General features: G+C 38.2%; 2 protein-coding genes across 3 annotated transcripts in view; both read left to right on the top strand.

Annotated features, from left to right (window-relative positions):
* LOC106950589 (metabotropic glutamate receptor 5-like) overlaps positions 1-11,595 on the top strand; it is a 31,873-nt gene extending 20,278 nt beyond the window's left edge. The window contains exons 7-18 of the mRNA XM_015037541.1: positions 1,151-1,386; positions 1,502-1,623; positions 1,710-1,834; positions 1,923-2,091; positions 3,531-3,657; positions 4,050-4,167; positions 4,754-4,940; positions 5,490-5,648; positions 5,743-5,868; positions 6,330-6,512; positions 6,616-6,785; positions 8,278-11,595. Of these exons, the coding sequence (XP_014893027.1) occupies positions 1,151-1,386; positions 1,502-1,623; positions 1,710-1,834; positions 1,923-2,091; positions 3,531-3,657; positions 4,050-4,167; positions 4,754-4,940; positions 5,490-5,648; positions 5,743-5,868; positions 6,330-6,512; positions 6,616-6,785; positions 8,278-9,148 (2,593 nt within the window). The 3' untranslated portion in view covers positions 9,149-11,595. The remainder of the gene's footprint in view (positions 1-1,150; positions 1,387-1,501; positions 1,624-1,709; positions 1,835-1,922; positions 2,092-3,530; positions 3,658-4,049; positions 4,168-4,753; positions 4,941-5,489; positions 5,649-5,742; positions 5,869-6,329; positions 6,513-6,615; positions 6,786-8,277) is intronic.
* Positions 11,596-12,300: 705 nt separating this feature from the next.
* On the top strand, positions 12,301-20,413 carry LOC106950588 (ras-related protein Rab-38-like). Of its 2 annotated transcripts, XR_001425643.1 has the most exons (4): positions 12,301-13,350; positions 15,347-15,624; positions 17,665-17,917; positions 17,995-20,413. XR_001425643.1 is itself a non-coding variant. In XM_015037540.1 (3 exons), exons 1-3 carry the CDS (start codon positions 13,122-13,124, stop codon positions 17,812-17,814), a joined length of 657 nt encoding a protein of 218 aa, XP_014893026.1. In that variant the 5' UTR covers positions 12,301-13,121; the 3' UTR covers positions 17,815-20,413. The 2 variants fall into 2 exon arrangements, 1 of the variants encoding a protein (XP_014893026.1); XM_015037540.1 differs by having other exon boundaries at positions 17,665-20,413.
* The last annotated feature ends 575 nt before the right edge of the window (positions 20,414-20,988 follow it).

Genomic DNA, 20,988 nt, shown 5'->3' with positions numbered 1-20,988 from the left:
TATATAATGTTCTAGAACACATGTGGCCCGCCATGTCATTTTATATGGCCCCCTCAGCATTTTCAATACATAAAATCAGTTATTTAACAATATGAGGTGTTTAATTTATTTTTAACATTGTATTTTTATACATTGATGCTAGGGGTGCCCAAGTCTAGTTTTCCAGAGCTACCATTCTGCAACTTTAGATGCATTCCTTCTCTAACACACCTGGACCATTGACTCATTATAAGCCTCTTCAGACCTGAATGAGGGAAGTCAACCTTTTGTCTGGGGTGTGTTTTAGCAGGGATGCCCTCCTGATTTATACCGTCAATGTGACCCGTTGAGGGTGGCCAATATGCTGAAGTGGCCCTCGGTGAAATTGAGTTTGACACCCCTGCCTTAGAGTTAAAGTAAAGACTGTGTCTTTAAGGAGGGCTAAAAGGGAGAAAATTAAATAAATAAATTGTTAATTAAATGTTTAAATAATTTACATAATAGACAATTAATGTATTAAATATCATTAAATGCAAAGGTTTGCATTAACGGGATGGTTAGGTGTTCCAACAATTCTGCCAACAAGTTTTATTTAAGATTTGACTTTATTTCCCACTGAAACAATGTTCTAAAATTAAAGGTTGGATTTTAAAATATGAATATGAGGCCAAACTACATATCCATATTTTATGTAGTTTATGTTGCAATCTCTAAGATGTGCATCTTAAAGATTTTTGCACATCTGTACAATCGCTGACAACAAATACAGGCTTTGTATTTGTTGTCAGCTAAATATACAGTATGTGTTCTCTTTTATTTCTCGGTCATTAAGTGTCAAGTTTAGCTGCAGTGATGCAGCCTCACTTACAATGGAAAGTAAATAGTTTTCTGCAACTTTTGCCGAGGTGACAGTGCCGTCTAAACAGTCAAACCACGGAGTGGGTTGCAAAAATGATAAGCAGTTAACAAGATATTCAAACTGCTGTGGCACAGAATGGTTTCTGTAAAACTGTGCACAACTATGCACTTAGTCATTTTTCTCACTATTTGAAATTGCTGGTTTGAAGCCAAACAATTGTAGAAATGGTATTAAATCTGATAAGAAATGTCACATAAATCTGCCCACTTCCAGTTTTTACTCTAACCTCCTTGTTGGACTTTCTCTTTTCAGTGATGGCTGGGCAGACAGGTATGATGTCACTGATGGCTATCAAATGGAGGCTGCCGGTGGGATCACCATCAAGCTAAAGTCAGCACATGTGAACTGGTTTGATGATTATTATCTGAACTTGAAGCCTGATTCCAACCTGAGGAACCCCTGGTTTCCTGAATTCTGGCAGCACCGTTTCCAGTGTCGCCTGAGAGGGCATCCACAGGAGAGCCCAAAGTACAACCGCACTTGCAGCTGTTAGTATAAAAAAAAAAACATGCTCCCTGCACCCACATTGAACACTTTCAGTCTGTCAACGACGGCATAAAATTAAGTTGTTTTTTTGGTAATGTTCATTTTTGTTTGCCACAGGGAGAGAATCTCTACGACACCAGTATGCCCAAGATACAAAAATGGGTTTTGTCATAAATGCCATTTACTCAATGGCTTATGGTCTGCATGCCATGCAGCAAACTCTCTGTCCAGGATATAAAGTATGAGCCTCAAAATTGTGCTTATCCAGATTCCTTTACTTCTGATGGCGATAACATTTACTGCATAATTGTTCTGTTTTTCAAAGGGTTTGTGTGAAAACATGCGACCCATAGATGGCCGCAAGCTGCTGGATTACCTAATGAGAACCAACTTTACTGGTGTATCTGGAGAGATCATCCACTTTGACCAGAATGGAGACTCCCCTGGCAGGTACGGACTCTGATGAAGACCAAAGAAAGGAGACGATATGCACAGTGTTAAACTATACACTGAAAATGTAGTTTGATGTGTGCTACAGGTATGAAATCATGAACTTCAAGCAGATCGGAGTGGGTCAGTACGCTTACATCCACGTGGGAAGTTGGGATCAGGGGGGTCTGAAGATGAATGATGAGGAAATATGGAGCAACAGCAGTGAAATCATCCAATCAGTCTGCTCTGAGCCCTGCCAAAAGGCTCAGATCAAGGTGGGATTTCAAATTTAATTCAGTTCAGTTAAGTTTGAAGTGACAATTCATTCAATTTACAATAGAGATGCTATGCAAGGTTTTTAGGATGCTTAAATTTAGATATCTGTCAATACCAATATTCATTCTAAATTCAGAGTGCTGAGAGAAGGGGTGTACAGCAGAAGTCGTCAACTCTTGGATTTTATTATTGAAAATGTAAATAAAATTGTCTCAAGAGAGGCATCTGGATCGTTGGGTGGATCTGAGGCCTCAGCCTGAATGGCATCAGTTTTGGGGTTGATACAGATATTGCATCCAACGCTATCCAATACTATCCATCAAAGTCTTTGATTTAGAAAGTTTGTGTCCCAATGTTTTGTACCATTTTTATACAGTCCTTACTTATCTATATTTATTTCATTTACATACTTAAAATGAATTAATTTCATGGTTTGCACATTACTAAGTTGCATTTTGTCACCAGGCTTTATAAAGTATACCTCTAAACACATTGCAACTTTCCTGTCCCCTATTCCGCCTCTGCTTCTTCACACATGGGACCCAAGTGTTACAAAGGCTCATATGTTTCAAGTCGTGTGTTAAGCAAAAGGAGTTTGAAGTAGCAGTTCCCGGTAGGATATTAACTACACCTCTGCATAATATCCACGATAGATAACAACCCTTGTTGTCAGGAAACCTGTGAAGTCCAACCCACACACCAGATTTAAATTAATCCCAGATGTTCACTGCTAATCATGACGATAATAAAATATCTTACAAGAGATGCAGCTCGTGCCATTGTTCAGGATTTAATCAACTCCAGTCTATCTTTATTTAGCTTCATCCTATTTGTGCTGAGGGGAACCGTTGTCCTCCTCTGTGTCATCGCACAGTTTTCCAACATTAATCAGTTGCTAGTATCTAATGCACCCTAATTGAAATTAAATACTGAACATCAAAAAGATCCTAACCTGGTCTGAACTTCCTTCCCCAAACCAAATTCCTGTTTTTCTGTCAAATCCAAACAACCGGGCCTCATTTTCTTTCTTCAACAACTTTGTGTTGCTGATAACTGGACTGGTGACTTATATATATAAAAAACGAATCTCTTTCAGTCTTTCACACATCTATTTTTCAGTTACTGCACCCATTCCTTTTTTCAGCCAAGAATTTATTATTGTCACTCTGACAGTGTGCATTTTAGCATGCTTGCCAGAGGAGAAAATATTAAGCTTTTTAGCTGCCATAAATGAACAGTGCCTTGAAAAATGACATGGAATATAACTCCATGACATTGTACATGCTTTTGTCTTTGTTTCCCATGACGAACACATTTTAATTTACTCGTCCTTCAGAGAAGTCAGAGTGTAAGATTAGCTACAGAAAAGTGCCGTTGGAGCTTTGAGACCTTTCCACCTTTCTCTCAGCTCTGTGTCTCTGTGTGAATGTGTTTCCAGGTGATCCGTAAAGGAGAAGTCAGCTGCTGTTGGACTTGTACTCCCTGCAAGGAGAACGAATTCGTCTTTGATGAGTACACTTGTCGAGCCTGTATCCTGGGCTCCTGGCCTACAGACGACCTTACTGGTAAGCATTTTATCTCTCACACAAGATATTCAAACAAGACATAAGAGGAACTATCACGTCTGGTTTGCAGAGGGTTGATCATCGTTAAAAATCCCACTTCAGATGTTTTCTATCCTGTTCTCAAACACTCCCTTACAGACAGCTATATGCAAAGCACATGGTGAGTAGCACAAAATGACTTACCGCTGTACAAATCAGCCAAATGCTACATACCCAAAGACAGTTCAATGGCTTTGCTCTTTTCTTATCTAGAGTTTACACTGCTAGATCTATTTTTTACCATAGCTCTTTTTTTTAATCACTTCACATTCAAACAAATAATGATACGTTTATTGTTGTATAGTTTGTATAATTTCACATATATCATTATATGTTCCAATCCTTCTCTTCAGGTTGTGCACCAATTCCGGTCCAGTATGTGCGATGGGGGGATCCAGAGCCAATTGCAGCTGTAGTCTTTGCCTGTCTGGGACTCATGGCTACTCTTTTTGTCACTTCTGTCTTCATCAAGTAATTAAATGGATACATTTCTTACATGTAATGCATATTCTGATTCAAAACCGCATGGTCAAAATGAGGACAACTCTGTGAATAGTTGGTGTAACTTGGTGTAATTTCAGTTCAGTATAGATCTTGTTAGGTATTTATTTTATGGTGGTAATAATACAATTATTTAGATATATTTATGTTAGAGTGGTCCAGTCAAAGTACAGATCTAAATCCAAATGAGAATCTGTTGCACGACTTAAAAGTTATGTTTTCAAATGCTTCCCATCTATGTTTGATTTAGCTAACTCTATTTTGCAAAGACGTATCTGAAAAAATATCAGTAACTAGATGTGTACAGCTGGCAGAGACAAACCCCAAAAGACTATCATATGTAACTGTAGTGAAATCTGCTTTTCCACAAAGTCTTGATCCAAGAGGACTGAAAAACTGCATGCCACACTTTGTAGATTATTTGCACACAAAAAATAACTTTGAAAAGCATGTATCATTTCCCTTTCATTTCACAGTTATCATCACTTCTGTGCTGGTCTGTCACATAAAATACATTGAAGTTTGTTTTTCTTTTTTTTTTTTTTTTTGAATATAGGTTTTGGGACACTCCTGTGGTGAAGTCATCTAGTCGGGAGCTTTGCTACATAATTCTTGCCGGAATATGTCTGGGCTACCTGTGCACCTTTAGCCTAATTGCCAAGCCACACATTGTCTACTGCTACTTACAGCGGCTGGGGATCGGCCTGTCCCCTGCCATGAGCTACTCAGCCTTAGTTACCAAGGTACTCTCATTTGCAAAATGAAGTTAGTCATTCATTCCTGTCACTTCCTATGAAACACTGAGATAGAGCTTTATTACTTGTTGTTCATTTGCATAATCTGATGTCACATTTTTACATAACACCATAAAATGCACAACAGTTTGACACTTTTTTTTTATCAAGCTGATTTGAATTGAAGTACTGTATTTGAAAGATAAATATGAGTCTGTTTATTTTTTTATATCCATATTTTACATAAGAGACTTACATCAAAAGGTTTTCCTATTTGCATTTAAAATAAAATTAACTGCAGAGCATGCATCCACAATGTGATATTTTGTTTGTTCATATGCATGTAAGGTTTTTAGCAGCAAACACAACATAGCTGAGCTTCAGAGCCTGGCGCACCGCCAGTTATAAGTGAGACAAAAATTAAAAATCTTAGCGTGGGCTGAGGCTGATATTCCAGGTCAAGGAAAATGATTATTCACACAAATCACCGTGAGAAGTGTTATCTTCGTTCAGTCTAACTGAAACACCCAAATTCATTTTGATCTATTTTTAATTCAGACCAACCGCATAGCACGCATCCTGGCAGGGAGCAAGAAGAAGATCTGCACCAAGAAACCGCGTTTTATGTCCGCCTGCGCACAATTGGTCATCGCCTTCCTACTCATACTGCTGCAGCTGGGGATTATTGTGGCACTTCTTATCATAGAGCCACCAGAGGTACGTATGTATATCTGTGATTCCAAAATACTGGATGATATTATTGGAGCTTTATTCAAATAAACAGAGAAACATCTTTGCTTCGTTCTCGTAGGTGATCTATGATTACCCCAGTATCCGTGAGGTGCATTTGATCTGCAATTTGACCACTTTGGGAGTGGTGGCGCCACTGGGTTACAATGGCCTGCTTATACTCAGCTGCACCTTTTATGCCTTCAAGGTACTTCAGGAATACATCAGTTTGTTTCTCACTGATCTTCCAATGCAGCTTGGTGACTGTTTTCATTTCCTTATTTATGTTTTTATCTAAACGTACCTCGCATAAGAATTTTTGCTTTCCTTTTTTTTTCCCCCAAACTTTTTAATGTTGTTACCTCAGTTAATGGTATAAGAACTTTACATCATAGATTGATACAAAGTACTCCAAAACTGTTCAATGTAAGGACAAGTTTGTGTGGGTTTCATAAAAATTTAACAATTGCATTGTACATTTGTGTTTATTTCATGTAATGGGTATCACACTTTTGAGTTTCATTCAAAAGAGTCTAGAAGGCCATGTGTCCTTTTACTTCCAAATCATGCATTACAAAAAAACTTTGTTAAAGTTTGTGCAACATGTGAAAAAAATAGGTATTGTAACTTGCACTGCTCTAAATTTCTATTTGTCTTTTGCTCCTGCAGACTCGCAACGTGCCAGCTAATTTCAACGAGGCCAAGTACATTGCCTTTACCATGTACACCACCTGTATTATCTGGCTGGCCTTTGTGCCCATTTACTTCGGCTCTAATTACAAGATCATAACTATGTGCTTTAGCGTGAGCCTCAGTGCCACAGTGGCTCTCTGCTGCATGTTTGTCCCTAAAGTAAGAAACAAGCACAAAACCCATATTTTCTGCTTTGAGAGCTACGCTTCTATATTTACCTTTCTACGCTAATTGTTACATGTTGCTGTTTTTATACTGTCAGGTGTACATCATGCTCGCCAAGCCTGAGAAGAATGTGCGCAGCGCGTTCACCACTTCCACCGTGGTGCGGATGCACGTTGGCGATGCCAAGAAAGCTGCCAAGGCTGGCAAGTCATCCAGCAGCATGGCCAACCTGTTTCGACGTGGTGGATCAACACAGGATAACATAAGGTAGCTAAAGACCAGAATATGCTGTTGAAGATGGACAGTAGATACAACATAGACGTGATCAACAAGTGTGGTGTTTTGGCCTTTAAAAGGTTCCTGTTCTTGGTGTCTGCCTTAGAAATGAATGGTTTTGCCATTTGAGGAAAAGCATCTGAGGCAGATATTACTCTCGACCTCTACACAAATTTAATAGTACACTTTTTGTCTATCAACTTTCAATAGTGGCAGCTGTTACATTGATTTACTTCACATCTTCAAATTCTGGTTTAAATTTGGTTAAAGAAAAACATAGTTTGAGTCCCTCATTGTTGTAGGAATTATAGATTTTTTGTCATATCCTCCCAAAGTTCTGGTTGGTCACAGAATTCTCTCTCTCTCGATGCTAAAATTTCAGAGAATGCCCTTGTGAAGAGAAAAGCCATCATATCTACTTGTCATGGACAATGAATCTGTGAACAGCCCTGTTCTCAGTCCTACCACTTCAGCAGAGACTTGATGTAATGTTCCAAGCTGCAAAATGTGTGAAAGTCAGGTGGGAAGAGACAAAGCAGAGCGGACAGACTGCCAACATCAAAAAGAAACAGACCTTAACATTTAAACACCTTGCAGTCTTATTTAAAAAATCTAATTGATTTTTTTTTTTTTTTTTTTACCTAAAAGTTTAGCTGGCCTTGGATTTTTACACAGTGGCACATCGTATGAAGATTTATTTATGAACGTGTACAAAGTTGTTCAATTTTTAATTTTCCACACTGAAGACCTCAAATTGCAACAGGCTGCATTTGAAGCTAAGAAAAACAGCTCCCTAAGCTGAGAACAGCCTACCTCATTTGGGTTACGTTCTCCCAGAGGAAAACTGGATCCTTAGAGGATTTCTCTTTCTAAGGAACATAGAAGAACATGCAAGGAGATTTAATATTACACACACAGCAGAAGACAGAAGAGAAATCCAATGGATAATGTGATTAAGAAACAGATAGAGACAAGTTTATATAAAATGACTTGGAGGAAAGTTATATATTTATTTATAGTGTCTTGCAAAAGCCTTCATATTGAACTTTCTCACATTTTGTCACGCTATAACGACAAACCTCAATGTATTTTATTGGTGATTTAGACCAGTTCAGAAGATGCATGACTTTCAATTTATTTTACAAATAAAAAACAGAAAAGTGCATTCAGCCCATTTTAATATGATACTCAGAAATGAAACATCTTTGGATTTCCACAAACTTAGCCTCCATGGGAGTGTTGCAAAAAGACAGCAATTCTTAAAAAGCCATAAGAAGACATGTTTGGAGTTTGCCAGTGGCAATACAATAGACACAGCAGGTTCTGGTCAGGTTCTTTAAGTTAAACATTAAATGTGACAAAAGAAAAAAAAAATGAACAGACCAAAAGTCTTTAGGAGGAATATTTTTTTTTTCTGTACTGTATATGTGAGTTATTGCCAAAATGATTTAGCAGGATTAAAATGTAACTGTTTCTTTTGCAGTTCCAATGGAAAATCTTGGGGACAGACTGAACGGAGCTCCAGACCAAACTTGTGGAAGAGGATGTCGTTCCACGTTAAGAAAAAAGACCCGGTCGAGGTGAATCAGACTGCCATCATCAAGCCATTTTCTAAAGGAGACACAACTGGGGAAAACAGTGTAACAGAGCAGTACGAAGGGCCACAGCTGTCTCAATCTTTTACCTGCTCACCCTCTCAGTCACCTCTGCCCACCATCAGTCCACGTGCAGCTAAAGCAAGAGGTCACCAATCAGATGACAGAGGTGAGGAGGTGCAGGTTTTACCATCCTATGCACCCGATTTCTCTTCTGGGGTCAGGCGGAGAGGTGGGGACAACGGCCAGATTGCTGCGATTGTAGAAGGTGGGGACATCAGCATCATTAGCGTGGGTGAAATCGGCCAAACTCAGGGTACCACCATCATGGACCAGATCAGCTGCGTTGTCAATCGTTTCACCGCCAACATCAGCGAGCTGAACACCATGATGCTGCCAGGAGGACCCGTCCTCCCGCCTTCCACCGCGGTACCGCCCGTTGCCTCAGATAACTCCCCGTGTCCGTCCCAGTACTTCAACAGGCAGACGCCTTCTACCATCACCACATACGCCGAAGTGACTGCCGTCTCCAACTGCTGCGACAATCGGCCGAAGATTTACGAGCAACTGGCTGGGACTTGCACGGGCGGCAGACGGGCAAAGAATCCGGAGGAGCTGATGGCTCTGACGCCTCCGTCCCCATTCAGGGATTTCTCCCTGAGCTCCGACGAGAGCTCGCCTCCCTCGCTGTCCCCGGCTTCTGAGGCCGAATGTGACCAGCTGCTGCTGAGACACTACCAGAGCTCCTCCTCTCTTTAGACCTCCTCTCTGCGTTTTGCTTTTGTCCGGAGTATTTTTATCTCCGTAAAGACAGCCATTTTTGCCAGGACCAAACTTTTCAATGCCTTTCTACATGTGGATATTGTGGATAATCAGTTGGTTTTTGTAAAGTTTTCAGATGGGACTGAATACGCTTCAAATGTCAGTTGGGGCTAGGATGTAGAAAAGAATACCGCTTATACAGGTAAAACGATTTCTTAAAGCAGTTCCAGTCAAACATTTATAATCACTAATAAGACACAAATGTCACATATTTGGGAATTTGAATCATTAATTTGAACTATTTCTTTACAGTAGCTGGCATATTGTTTTAATAAGATAACATGCGATTTTGTAAAACTAGAAACTTTCAATTTGTTATTTTTGTTTATTTTTTTTCATTTACACTGGATCAAAATTATATGCAGGATATTTACATTAGATTTTGCTTACATCCCCCAGTTAATAGCAATAATGCATCGAATTGCTGCTGTGGACTGTGACACTAATGTTCCAGCATCTTGCAATTTACAATCTTCTTGAATCTTGATGGTTCTTCTGTTGTTCCAAGAGTTTGGGTTAGATGGCTTTAACTTTGGCAAAATGTGTGTTCTCACAGGAAAATCATCATAAGCAGATGTCACAACTGGTTTTGTAACAGATACAAATAGGCATGTGTGCACTGTGAAGATGCATATATAATTTTTACAGTGCAGACCACACTACACAACTCTACAAGAAGTTTTAATTGCTGCACCCAGTGGTTGTTTTTACAGAATAGTTACCGTTATATGGAATACTGTTATTCCATCCTGGGAAAAGAAGGATGGAAATACATGAATAAAAGCCAAAAATGTACATGACATTTATGCCAATGATGACTATATCTAAACTTTTGACAGGAACCACACAATCACAAAACCTTAAATATTAAATAACATAAAATGTATTAAATAAACAAACAAAAACAAACCCAGAACTGAACTTAGTGATAATTTTAATGCGCTGAAAGCCAAGGGCATTTAAAGATTTTCTACGGCTTTGTCCTAAACATGTTTCCAACTCCAAAGAAAACACAGATGTTAAGCTGAAGACTATTTTATTTATAAGCTTTTAAATCACATCTTTCTTTATTCAAGTATTCTTTTTAAGTATTTCAGAAAATTAATTTAAAATTACACATGGATCTCATCTAAATCAGTGCGTGTATTGAATTGTTGTATTTCAGTTGTATATTTTTAGCTATTTACGATCACTGAAAGGATGACTTGTTTTTTTTTTTATCTTGTTGAGGAGTTTATGTATAATGATGTTTTGTTTTTATTTACCTACAAACCTCAGAAAAAAATTAAGTTTAAGATCAGAAATGACATTTTTTTTACTGACTCACTTACTCATTGGCAACCCTTACAGACAAAAAAAAAAGCATACAAAAACTGCAAATATTGCATTTTGTTGTGCATTCTCATCCTCCTTTCAGCAAATCCTCCTCTTCTGAGTGGAAAGAAGCTGTTTGCATCTCCAGGAAATACAAGCTACTGTCTCAGTGAACACAATCATCAGGAATGTAACCCACAAAGAGCTTAAAGACACCTTGGATGTTTTCTTCTGTCGTTCTTTATCAACATGACTTAGCTGAATGTATGATGAGGTAGGATTTGTAAGAAGACCAAAACTATTTTCCATCTCAGGATGCATCTGAAATAAATTGTTTCTGACTGCAACTCTTTCCTCCTGGATTAGTGAAGTTGCTGGTTTCCACTTTGCATGATCACTCTCTTTAAATGCATTAACTTTAAATATCTTGGAATTAGAATTTTATGGTTATTAGATACAGTAGCAAAGCCGTTATATAAGTAGTGAGCTTGATTGTTTTAAGGTTTAGTTTGAGCAAGAGAGAAGCAAACAGTGTTGAAAATGTGTTGGATTTTCTCGCCTTGCTGTGCCAGTCTCCTGCTGTGGATTGAGTTTTGTTTCTTTAAAATAGGTCACAAAATTTACATTTCTTTTGCCTGGTTCTTTCAGCTCACACAGTACTCTGTTTTGTTATGTTCTTTTTTTTTTCTGAATATTTGAAGTTCTAGATGAATGTTTGTATTCACAGACTCACAGCTTTTTAGCCTGTGAGACAAAACTGATATTTATGTTGCAGCTATCCTTTATGTGTTTATCTATTTCTTTATTTAAAGTTTGGCTTCAGTCCCTTATCTCTCTGTTAACATTTACACAGGCGATGATGTGTTTATATTCAGTATTTATTTATTTATTTTTTATTGAGTCATAATCTAAGTATACTCCTGGAAAGTTACCATATTTGCATGTACCTTTGTACATTTTGCAGACTAAAATGTGTGTTTGTGTTTGTAACTTATTGAAGATAGCCTGTATTTTTCTTTTATAAATTTCTGACAGACTTTTACTGCATTAAAGGAATCCACCTAAATTTAGCTGCACTGTTTTTGCTGTTACTTTCACCTTCTAGTACAACTTCATTTAAAAATAAAATCAAAGGGATGCAGATTATATATATATATTCAGACATAACTGGTTGCAAGTTTTTAAAATGTACCTAAAGCAACCAATTATTTCACATAGTAACTATTTATAATTAACAAACTGGAACATAAGCAATTTTTTTAACATATTTTTAGCCCTTGTTACTTAAGTGCACTGTCAGAAAAAGAACTTAATTGTGTCAATTCACTGTGCGACAACTATTAAGCATAATAGGAAATGGGGTTTCTAGGGCGCCCTTCATTAAATAACACATTATAGCTAAATATTTATGCGGAGCTTGCCCATGGTTGTATTTATGTCCCCACCAGCCCTGTAATATCTATTTTATTCAGTGCTCATTTTTACATTCTGCACTGATAATTCTTTGCAGCATTAGCGAATCCAAAAAATGATTCAGTCACATTATGTGACTGAATGTTTTTGTGACATTCAGTCACAAAAACATTCATTTGTGACTGAATGTTTTTGATATAATTGTCATTTGAATGGGGGCGGTGTAATGTAAAATTGACTTTTTACACCTTTACATCTTGTTATATTATTCTGTCAACAAAACCATGTCATGAGTGAAACTGATTCTTTCATGCATGTTTGAGAAATACTTGAAACTCCCATAGCAGCCATTCAGAGAGCTTAAAAAGTGCTTGCTCTCATCAAGCACCGCCTATTGTACAAAGCTCCTCTTTGCAGCTGCAGTCTCCAGTTGAGGTTCCACCTCACAGAACACCCCTCCTCCATCAGACTGGTAACAGTAAATAGCAAACACCTGCTGGAATTGCATGTCTGCTCCTAAGAACTGTTGTAAGCAGCATCACGGCATTGTTTTTGTGAAAGCCTGAAGGTTGAGTGTTGGAACGAGTGTCTTCTTAAAGAGAGAAAAGCCAATTTCAAGATATGATATATACTGCATTAAAAAAAAATCCAGAAGGTAAAATATTACCATGTTGACTTTATGAAATGGATGATTATCCCGCCCTGGGTGCCATTCATACTGCATTTGCCTCAGAAATAAAATATGAAGTAGATCCTGTTTAAATTCTTCAGATTGAGATTGCTTTCGTAATGAATGATGTACTTTATTTATAAGACATTTTTTTCCACAAGATTATGCTGAATTATTTCATTAAATTGTTTTATTCAGAGCTAAAACATAGACAACGTGGCAGAGCAGCTGTCACAATATTAGGAAGTAACATGACGTAGTAGCTGAAAAAAAAAAATAAAGTTAATATTGCGTTTGAGCGGGTGGAACCCCCGCCTTCAGCTGGCAGGGTGCACAGCTCTTCTCTTCAGCGTGGCCAGGCCAGGTCACAAGTTTCCAAGAACGGCCCCCTGAGCAACCTCACACTCGCGACATGGAGGGCGGTTCCTAAACCCGGGAGACGGAGACTCGAAACGCAGTTTAACCGTGTCAAAGTTCCTGGGAGCTGCCGCCCTGTGAGACCCAACAGGTGGAATGACGAACCATAACCTGCAACCCAACGGCATGCAGAGTCTCCGGAAGGAGCACCTGTACAAGGTGCTGGTCATCGGAGACCTCGGAGTCGGGAAGACCTCCATCATCAGGCGTTACGTTCACCAGACCTTCTCTAGTAACTACAGGGCCACGATCGGAGTGGATTTCGCCTTGAAAGTCTTGAACTGGGACTCTGAGACTGTCCGGCTTCAGCTGTGGGACATTGCAGGTGGGACAATTTAAGAAGCCAATTATATTTGCGGGGGGGAAGTACTACAGTGACAGCAGGTTGAGCACGTGCAGAAAGCTAGTAGTGATGGACGTGTATGTCACGCATTTTATGGTCTGACTGCTGCAGGGTTTTTATCATTTTAAAATGTTCATGAATAGGGAAACTTGGAAACTTAAAAATGTTTAGAAATGCCATCTCATTTCCTGGAGTGAAGCTGATAATTTGGGTAGATACCACTTATCTTCAAACTTACAGTGATCAGCCTTGTTAAGTTATGCAAGACAACCTAAATATGCGCAGTCATGAGGGAGCTGCTGTCTGTAAAGTAGACCAGCACACTGTTTCCTAATCATTTTTTTTAGGTATGATGTTACATCATGTGATCAGGTCCATGTGAGGGAGATTTAAAGGCAAGTCACAGGAATGTCATTGGAGCCTAAATAAAACAACAATAGATCCTCCCGTAGTTACACACACACTAGCAAAAATACACGTGTAGACAATGAATTACTTTACAAGTTAAATTTAAGTCACATTTACAGTGCACTGAAAAAAAGTGTTCACACCCTTTGAACATTACTGCTCTTTGTAATGTTGCATGTGTTTCACTGGAATTTTATGTGGCACACAAAGTAATGGCATCATTTTAAAGTGAAAAGAAAATGTTTTTAGAAATTCTGAAAAGGTTTCACAAATAAAATTCTGTATAGTTTTTTTATGTCTCCAACCTCCTCTACTCTGTTCCCTGTTAAAGTCAATTTCAACTGAGAAGTTTGTTACAAAATATTAGTGAACAAACAGCATCATGAAGGCCAAGGAACTCATCAGACAAGGCAAGGAAAGCAATTTTGTACTCTTTGAACATGTCGCTGATGTTTAATGCACCATCAGAATACTGACAGAGGATGGCGCAACTACAAACCATCTAACAGACAGGCTAGTCATAAAGCACTAATTAGAAAACAATTCTGACTTCATACCCATGTTAGCACTGAAATAGAGTAATTCAGTTCAGGAATATTTTATTAATCATCCAGGCATCATGCTGTGTGCATACTCCTCCTTTAGAGGGAACAGGGAAGCTGGTCAAAGTTGATGGAAAGATTGATGGAGCTACAGGGCAGTTTTAGAAGAAAACCTGTGAGAGTCTCAAACAGAGATTCACCTTCCAACTTCAATATTACACTTGGTTGTAATGTGACAAAGTGTGGAACATTTTAAAGGATAGGAAGCCAATGTCAAGGCATTGTATTCTAACTCTTAGATGAGTACATGAGACAAACCTCTTTTAGTCAACACGGATATGTTTTATAGAATCAGTTTTGCAGTATTCAAGCAGAAACTTGCGTCATCAAATGACTGTGTGTCGAGTCACAGTCATTTGTATGATGGCAGTGTGTGTCTAAGACTGCTGTCATGCCACTGCAGACAGCATTTCCTTATGAGTAAAACAATGTCTTGGATGAAAGGAGGAAGTTGTTCTTCCACTGACAGTCAGATTTACGTTCCTTCCTGCTCGTGATGGCAACAAATTGCCATCTTGCAATGCTTAAAGTACTAACTCCTCTCTTCTTTATATTTCTGTGGAGGTTTCCAGTTATCAGCAAGCTGGATACACACTTAACAACCTCTGCTGCAGATTAAGTATTCACATTAATGAGGTAGAAACTAAGGGAATCTACACATGGCAATAATTTAAAAAAAAATATCTTGATAATAAAGTTAAATACTACCTACAGACAAGTATTATTGTTTATTCTGAGCAGGAACAAGTAGTTGCATTGACATTTTAATTGCAACGTGATGGTAAGGCTACAGGAATGTGTTATTTCATCGGAATCCAGGCACAGATGACTGCTGTCTTGTTGCCAGCTGCCTTAGATATACTTCTGGGAAAAAATGCAGAAAAACAATGAAAATGTCTCATCATAGGGATGCTCTGGAATGCCGAAGTGCTAAAGCATGACTCTGTCTGTGCATGTGCTCGTCACAGGTCAAGAACGATTTGGGAACATGACGCGCGTGTACTACCGCGAAGCCATGGGCGCCTTCATTGTGTTCGATGTGACGCGGCCAACCACCTTTGAGGCCGTCATTAAGTGGAAGGAAGACCTAGATTCGAAAGTAATGTTGGCTAATGGACAGCGCATCGCTACTGTGCTGCTGGCTAATAAGTGTGATCAGGGCCGGGAACTGAGCAACAATGGCATCAAAATGGATCAGTTCTGCAAGGACCATGGCTTTGTTGGTTGGTTTGAGACGTCAGCAAAGGTGAGACTTGGGAATACTTAAGATTTTCTGTTTCAGTATGTGGAACTTGGTGGGTCATTGAGTGACATCAATCCTCTGATTGATCCAACTCCAATTCAACTCGTACTCAGATTTGGAAATTTAGTGTCACATAATGATCCATGCATGAGCCACATAAACAGGAAATATATTTTTTGCATAAATCTATGTGAGAGATCATTTTGCACTTCAGAAGCCATTACCTGGTGTTCTTCAGTGAACCATTCAACCAGCCTGTTGCAAATCTGGGGTGCATTATAAAAGCATTCATCCTTGTATGAACTTTATTTTTTTCCATGTTAGAACCAAAAACTTCAATGTGATTTCTTTCTTTCTAAAACTACACATTAGGCTTCATACGATGTATCAAATGATCTGAAACATTGTGTCTTAAGAACAATGCTAAGCTTGAAGCATAGCAAAATAGACAGGATCAGGATCTTGTCATTGTTACAAGATTCAATCTGGCTTGCAAGTAAGAAGATTGTGGAAATGTGAAAACAGGACCTGATTCCAGATTCCTTATCCAGGTAATTGGTGCTATTGAATTAGATTGCAGATTTAATCAAAAAACCCCCACAGTTTTTTTTTTTTTTTTTTTTTTTTGGTAGAGAAATCTTTTTCTCGCTGTTCTGTCTGTAACCAGGATTAAACTGATCGCCTGGATGATGTTGCTATTTCATTGAGCTTATTATTTCACATTTGGCTGTTTGAAAGGTGAAATGCATGGTTGTTAAAAATTTATTGGAGATAAACAACTTTCAAATAACTTTGCCACAAACCTGATCAAATAGCACATTCTGATTATTGTGAGGCTTGAGTTGGAAAAGTCAACTTAGTTTGAAAATAAAATGTATGTGGAAAAAGTTTCTTTAGAGACTTCTGTCTTTACCTTTTGTCACATGTTTTGGTGTAAATGTAAATGACACTTTTATCAGTTAATTATGTAATTTATTAGGAGAATAACTATCCAGTTCTGTCTGGGACTGTATAAAAAAATGATTGCCCCTAAATATAGTAACTGATTTTGGGAACCTTACCAGCAACAACTGCCCTGTCAACCATTTCAGTAACTAGCAATGATTCCTTTACATTGCTAGTACCCCTTCTTCCTTGTTGAACCAGTTTATTGGCATTCACTGGATGGTTTTGAGCATGAACAACCTGTTTAGTGTCACGCCAAAATATCTTAGTCAGATTTAAAGCAGGACTGTTGACTAAGCCCCTCCAAAACCTTTATTTAATCTTTAGAGCCATTCAGAAGTGGACTGACTGGTGTGCTGGGGATCAGGAAGTGAGAGAGCCTGGAGAGAACCCACATATGTAAACTCCATGCAAAAAGGTACAACTAGTGTTGTACTGATTCTCACATCCTCTGTTGACACTGACATGTCGGAGCGTGCCATCTTTCTTTTGCCACTAAGACTCAACATTCTCGAAGGGTGTAGTTCCTACAATGAGTCTGTTCGCCCAAAAGAAATGCACAGCATTGTAGCAACATTTCAAATGAATTTGTTTCAAACTAACACAGGTTTTCATGAGGTGTATACTGATAAAAAAAAAAAAAAAATCAACTTTCACATCTCTCTGATGTAAACGTGGTGCCACAATTTGCATTACCTTCATTTCAGTCTAAATGTTTAGGTATGATTTTCTGCGATAAAAAACAGTGACATTTTTGGGGGGATTTTAGCTGTTGTTGAGCACTGAAAACTAATTTACTTGATTTATAAATTACTTTACTAGACAATATTGAACACACCCTTACACCCTTATCCCATTGGGGTAAGGAGGGGTGCTGGTGCCTGTCTCCAGCTGTCAACGGGTGAGAGGCCGGGTACACCCTGGATAGGTCGCCAGTCCATCACAGATATCGAACACATTACAAAGTTTACTTTTATTATGTACTGTGAAGTCTTACTGGGCTTTCAAATAAATGAATTTGTACAGTATACGTAATGACAAAAAGTAGTTCCATTACTGTTCTGTCAATTTTCAACATACCGTATCATTGTCTTTTAGGACAATCTCAATATCAGCGACGCTGCAAACTTCCTGGTCAAGCACATGATGGCCACAGAGAATGACATCCTAAAGTCTGTGGTACCAGACACCATCTCCCCGCAGATGGACTCCAGCAGACAGATGAGCTGCTCCGGATGCTTCAAATAATCAAGTAATGGAAGGAAGAAAGAATGAATGAACATGTGAGAACGGAGAAAGGACAGGACTTTAAAGGAAATCCTACACAGTGTGCAGAATGGAGCAGCACGAAGTCTGTGCGCCACGAAGTCGAGCATTTATTTGTTTCTAGTGACCAAAGCTAACACCTGTCTTTTTTTTTTTTTTTAGAGTGCCTCTGAATTGTGGTCATAATGCATATCTGGAGATTTCTGGTAACACCACTGTCTAAACTGTTTTGAATAATACTACAGTAAGCATATGCAAGAGTAAGTAACAGGTATATTCCTTTTATGAAGATTGTCTTCTTTCTTCTCACACAACTTCCTCGCATTAATGATCAAAGCAATATAACTGACCCAGCAAAGCGTAGGTGCAGTGGATTCAACATTTACATGGACTTAGTGATGGACTTGCAGTGTTTTGGATAAAAAAAAAAAAAAAACTCATTACTTCTCTGTTTGCTTTTAAAGCTGTTGGATGCCGTACTCTTGGAGACTGTGGGTTTCCTTAATGTTATTCTAACAAGGCATAGAGAGGGCTGTGCACCACTGTGAGTGAAGCACACGAGGTGACTGTGTTCGTCTGCACATATTTTTATTATGATTTTAAGTTATTTACTAAGTGCTTTTGTGAGTATTTTAAGGTGCATGTTGAGTTTGAAAATGCATCCAACAGACCGTGTACGAATTATTTAAGTTTGGACCTTAAGTAAGAACACAGTGTTATTTATAGTAACAGCGTGGTTAGACTGTGCCAATGTGAATTGATAAAACATCCTGGAGTCAAGGCTGCTGCAACAGTTAAAGGCTGATGTGACTTTTCAGACATAATGATTGCCATTTTTGTTTTATCAGAGCTAAATAAAATGTGTGTGTGGCAGGTTTGCAAAACACATGAAGTTTTTTTAATCTTAATGTTGTAAACTGAACACACTTCAATTCGTCCACCAAAACCTCAGTATCCATGGTAACAGGAATCTTTTTATGGGGTTTGCTCTACCATCTATGTAGAGCTGCGTCTTGCTGTGCCGTGCACACAAACACACATTAAAGCACACATAAAGACGCTGCATGTCCTCTCTCCTACTCACTGGCTTTGTTGTTGTTTCACAGTTTGTTTTTTTTTTCCATGTCTTCCTTTTTGAATTTAAAGGTTATTTCTGCTTGTCAGAGTATTGCTATTACTAGTCAGATGATTGTTGTGCACAAAGCCAACATTTGTCTTTTACTTCTAACCGTTGGATTCTAAGCTGGTGTCGAGTCTACATCAATCAACGTCTGACCAAAATAAAAACTATACACCATAATTGCTGGCATGCCTTGTTAAGATGTGTAAAAAGTGTTAAGCTAAATTCATCTTTTATCGCAGTAGTGAGGTAACGTACTGAGATATTTAGCAAAATTTAAGTGTGCAATTTGAGTTTATTTATTAAAATGCTAAATTAAGAAATAGCTGTTTTTTAAGCAAAGTCACAAGGGTCATAATAGTTTTCTCTACACAGCATCTAGAAAGAGTGATCTTTGATCATTCCTCTTTCTGGATGACCCAGAGTCCTGGTTCCTTACTTATGGATGCTTCTTTTCATCTCTTCCCACAAAAAAAGGGTTGATTTTGATTTTTGAACCATTTCTGTGGTGCTTTGGACATAATGTTTTAGACCTTTACCCTTTGTAGTTTAGTTTAACATTTTTCTTCTGACTGGTCCGACTTGAGTCTGATCGACAGTCTGTGGGCGAAGCTGAAGATCAGAGTCACAGCCAGACTTGGATCTCGTCAACAAATTTAAGTTATCAAAAACCAGCAGAAAGATGTTTTTTTTAGTTTTTTTTTTTTTATCCAAACTGATTTTTCTCTTTCAAAATTGATGTTGCAGTTTGATTGTTTGATTTGAGAGATGCCTGCTAAGAAGTTTTAGTTAAATAAATTTCTTAACAACTTGACCACCTTACCACAGCTTTACCTTATGAAACTTTCTGTGCTGCTTTTTATTGCGATAATGATGAATTTGAAATAAATGCCTAATTAGAGAAAAATTGGGGGCTAATTTTGAATGTTTTCTTGAAGCCATTTCCTGTTATGCTTGAATGCAACATTGTCTTATGCTTCTCACTTTAATGTCTGAATAAGAGCAATTAACCTTTGTTTCACATTATGTTCATACTTCCTGTTTAATTATGTATTCTTATTTAAACATTTCTTGACACAGTGATCTGGTTAAACTGTTAGAGATGACCAAAAATGATGATTTAAGTATATTGACTTTTGTTTTCTCCCACTAACTGTATGTATTCACATTAAAGGTTGAGTTTTTTTTTTAAATTGTCAGTGTGAGATACAGCAGTACTTTTAAGTTAATGACTTATTTGTGGATTTCGGAGCTTGTCGGATTCAAGGAATTCCCTTCTTCAGGGAAGTTTAACAGGATGAAGGTGTGCGACTCATGTGACCTCATGTGATATCAGCGTAGTGACATTACATGAAGCACAGGACATTGAGAAAATCTTTTTGTTTCTTAGTTTAAAGGACATAAGAAACACAACTTTTATTGTGTTATTAAACAAGATGGCAAAATAAACCGGTTTCACACATACCTTGTGTTTACTCTTTATCGGATGCATTCTCATAAAACACCAGTCTTTTAATAGTATTTAACCTTTAGCCTGGGACAAACTGTTTTTACTGAAGCAGTGGATTGCAAATCACTTTAAGGGTCAGTGAAAAACTTACCAGGTTTTATTAGTTTAGGTTGAAGAATGTGTGTGTTTGTATGCTTCTGTTCAGAAGGATCCAGGACTCTCAGGTCCCTCATTAGTCGGACACATGACTGGATTATTCTCTGCATGAGGGATTAGATTTGGTCATCTGCCTTTGGCTCCAGTTAACGCTTCCCTAATGTGTAGTTGAGGCCTGTGGATGCAGTGAATGGTCTGAAAAGATAGCAATTCCGTATTTTTCAGTGTACTCTTCGTTATTTAATCATGTAAACTTAAGGATCAGTAGAATAAGATTAGCTGTTTTCTCATGCACCGTTCCATTCTCTCTTCTTTTTTTTTTCCTGTTCCGCCCGACTCTTGAAGTGTTTTCGAGGCCATGTTTAAACACAGTTTATTTGCAAAGTTAGCACTGAGCCAATGTGAAACCCAAGGGGAATATCTTATACTA

This window comes from Poecilia latipinna, unplaced genomic scaffold, assembly GCF_001443285.1.
Source record: "Poecilia latipinna isolate Pla-1442-1.1 unplaced genomic scaffold, P_latipinna-1.0 Scaffold409, whole genome shotgun sequence".
Lineage (NCBI taxonomy): Eukaryota > Metazoa > Chordata > Actinopteri > Cyprinodontiformes > Poeciliidae > Poecilia > Poecilia latipinna.
This window is presented reverse-complemented; position numbering and strand designations above follow the sequence as displayed.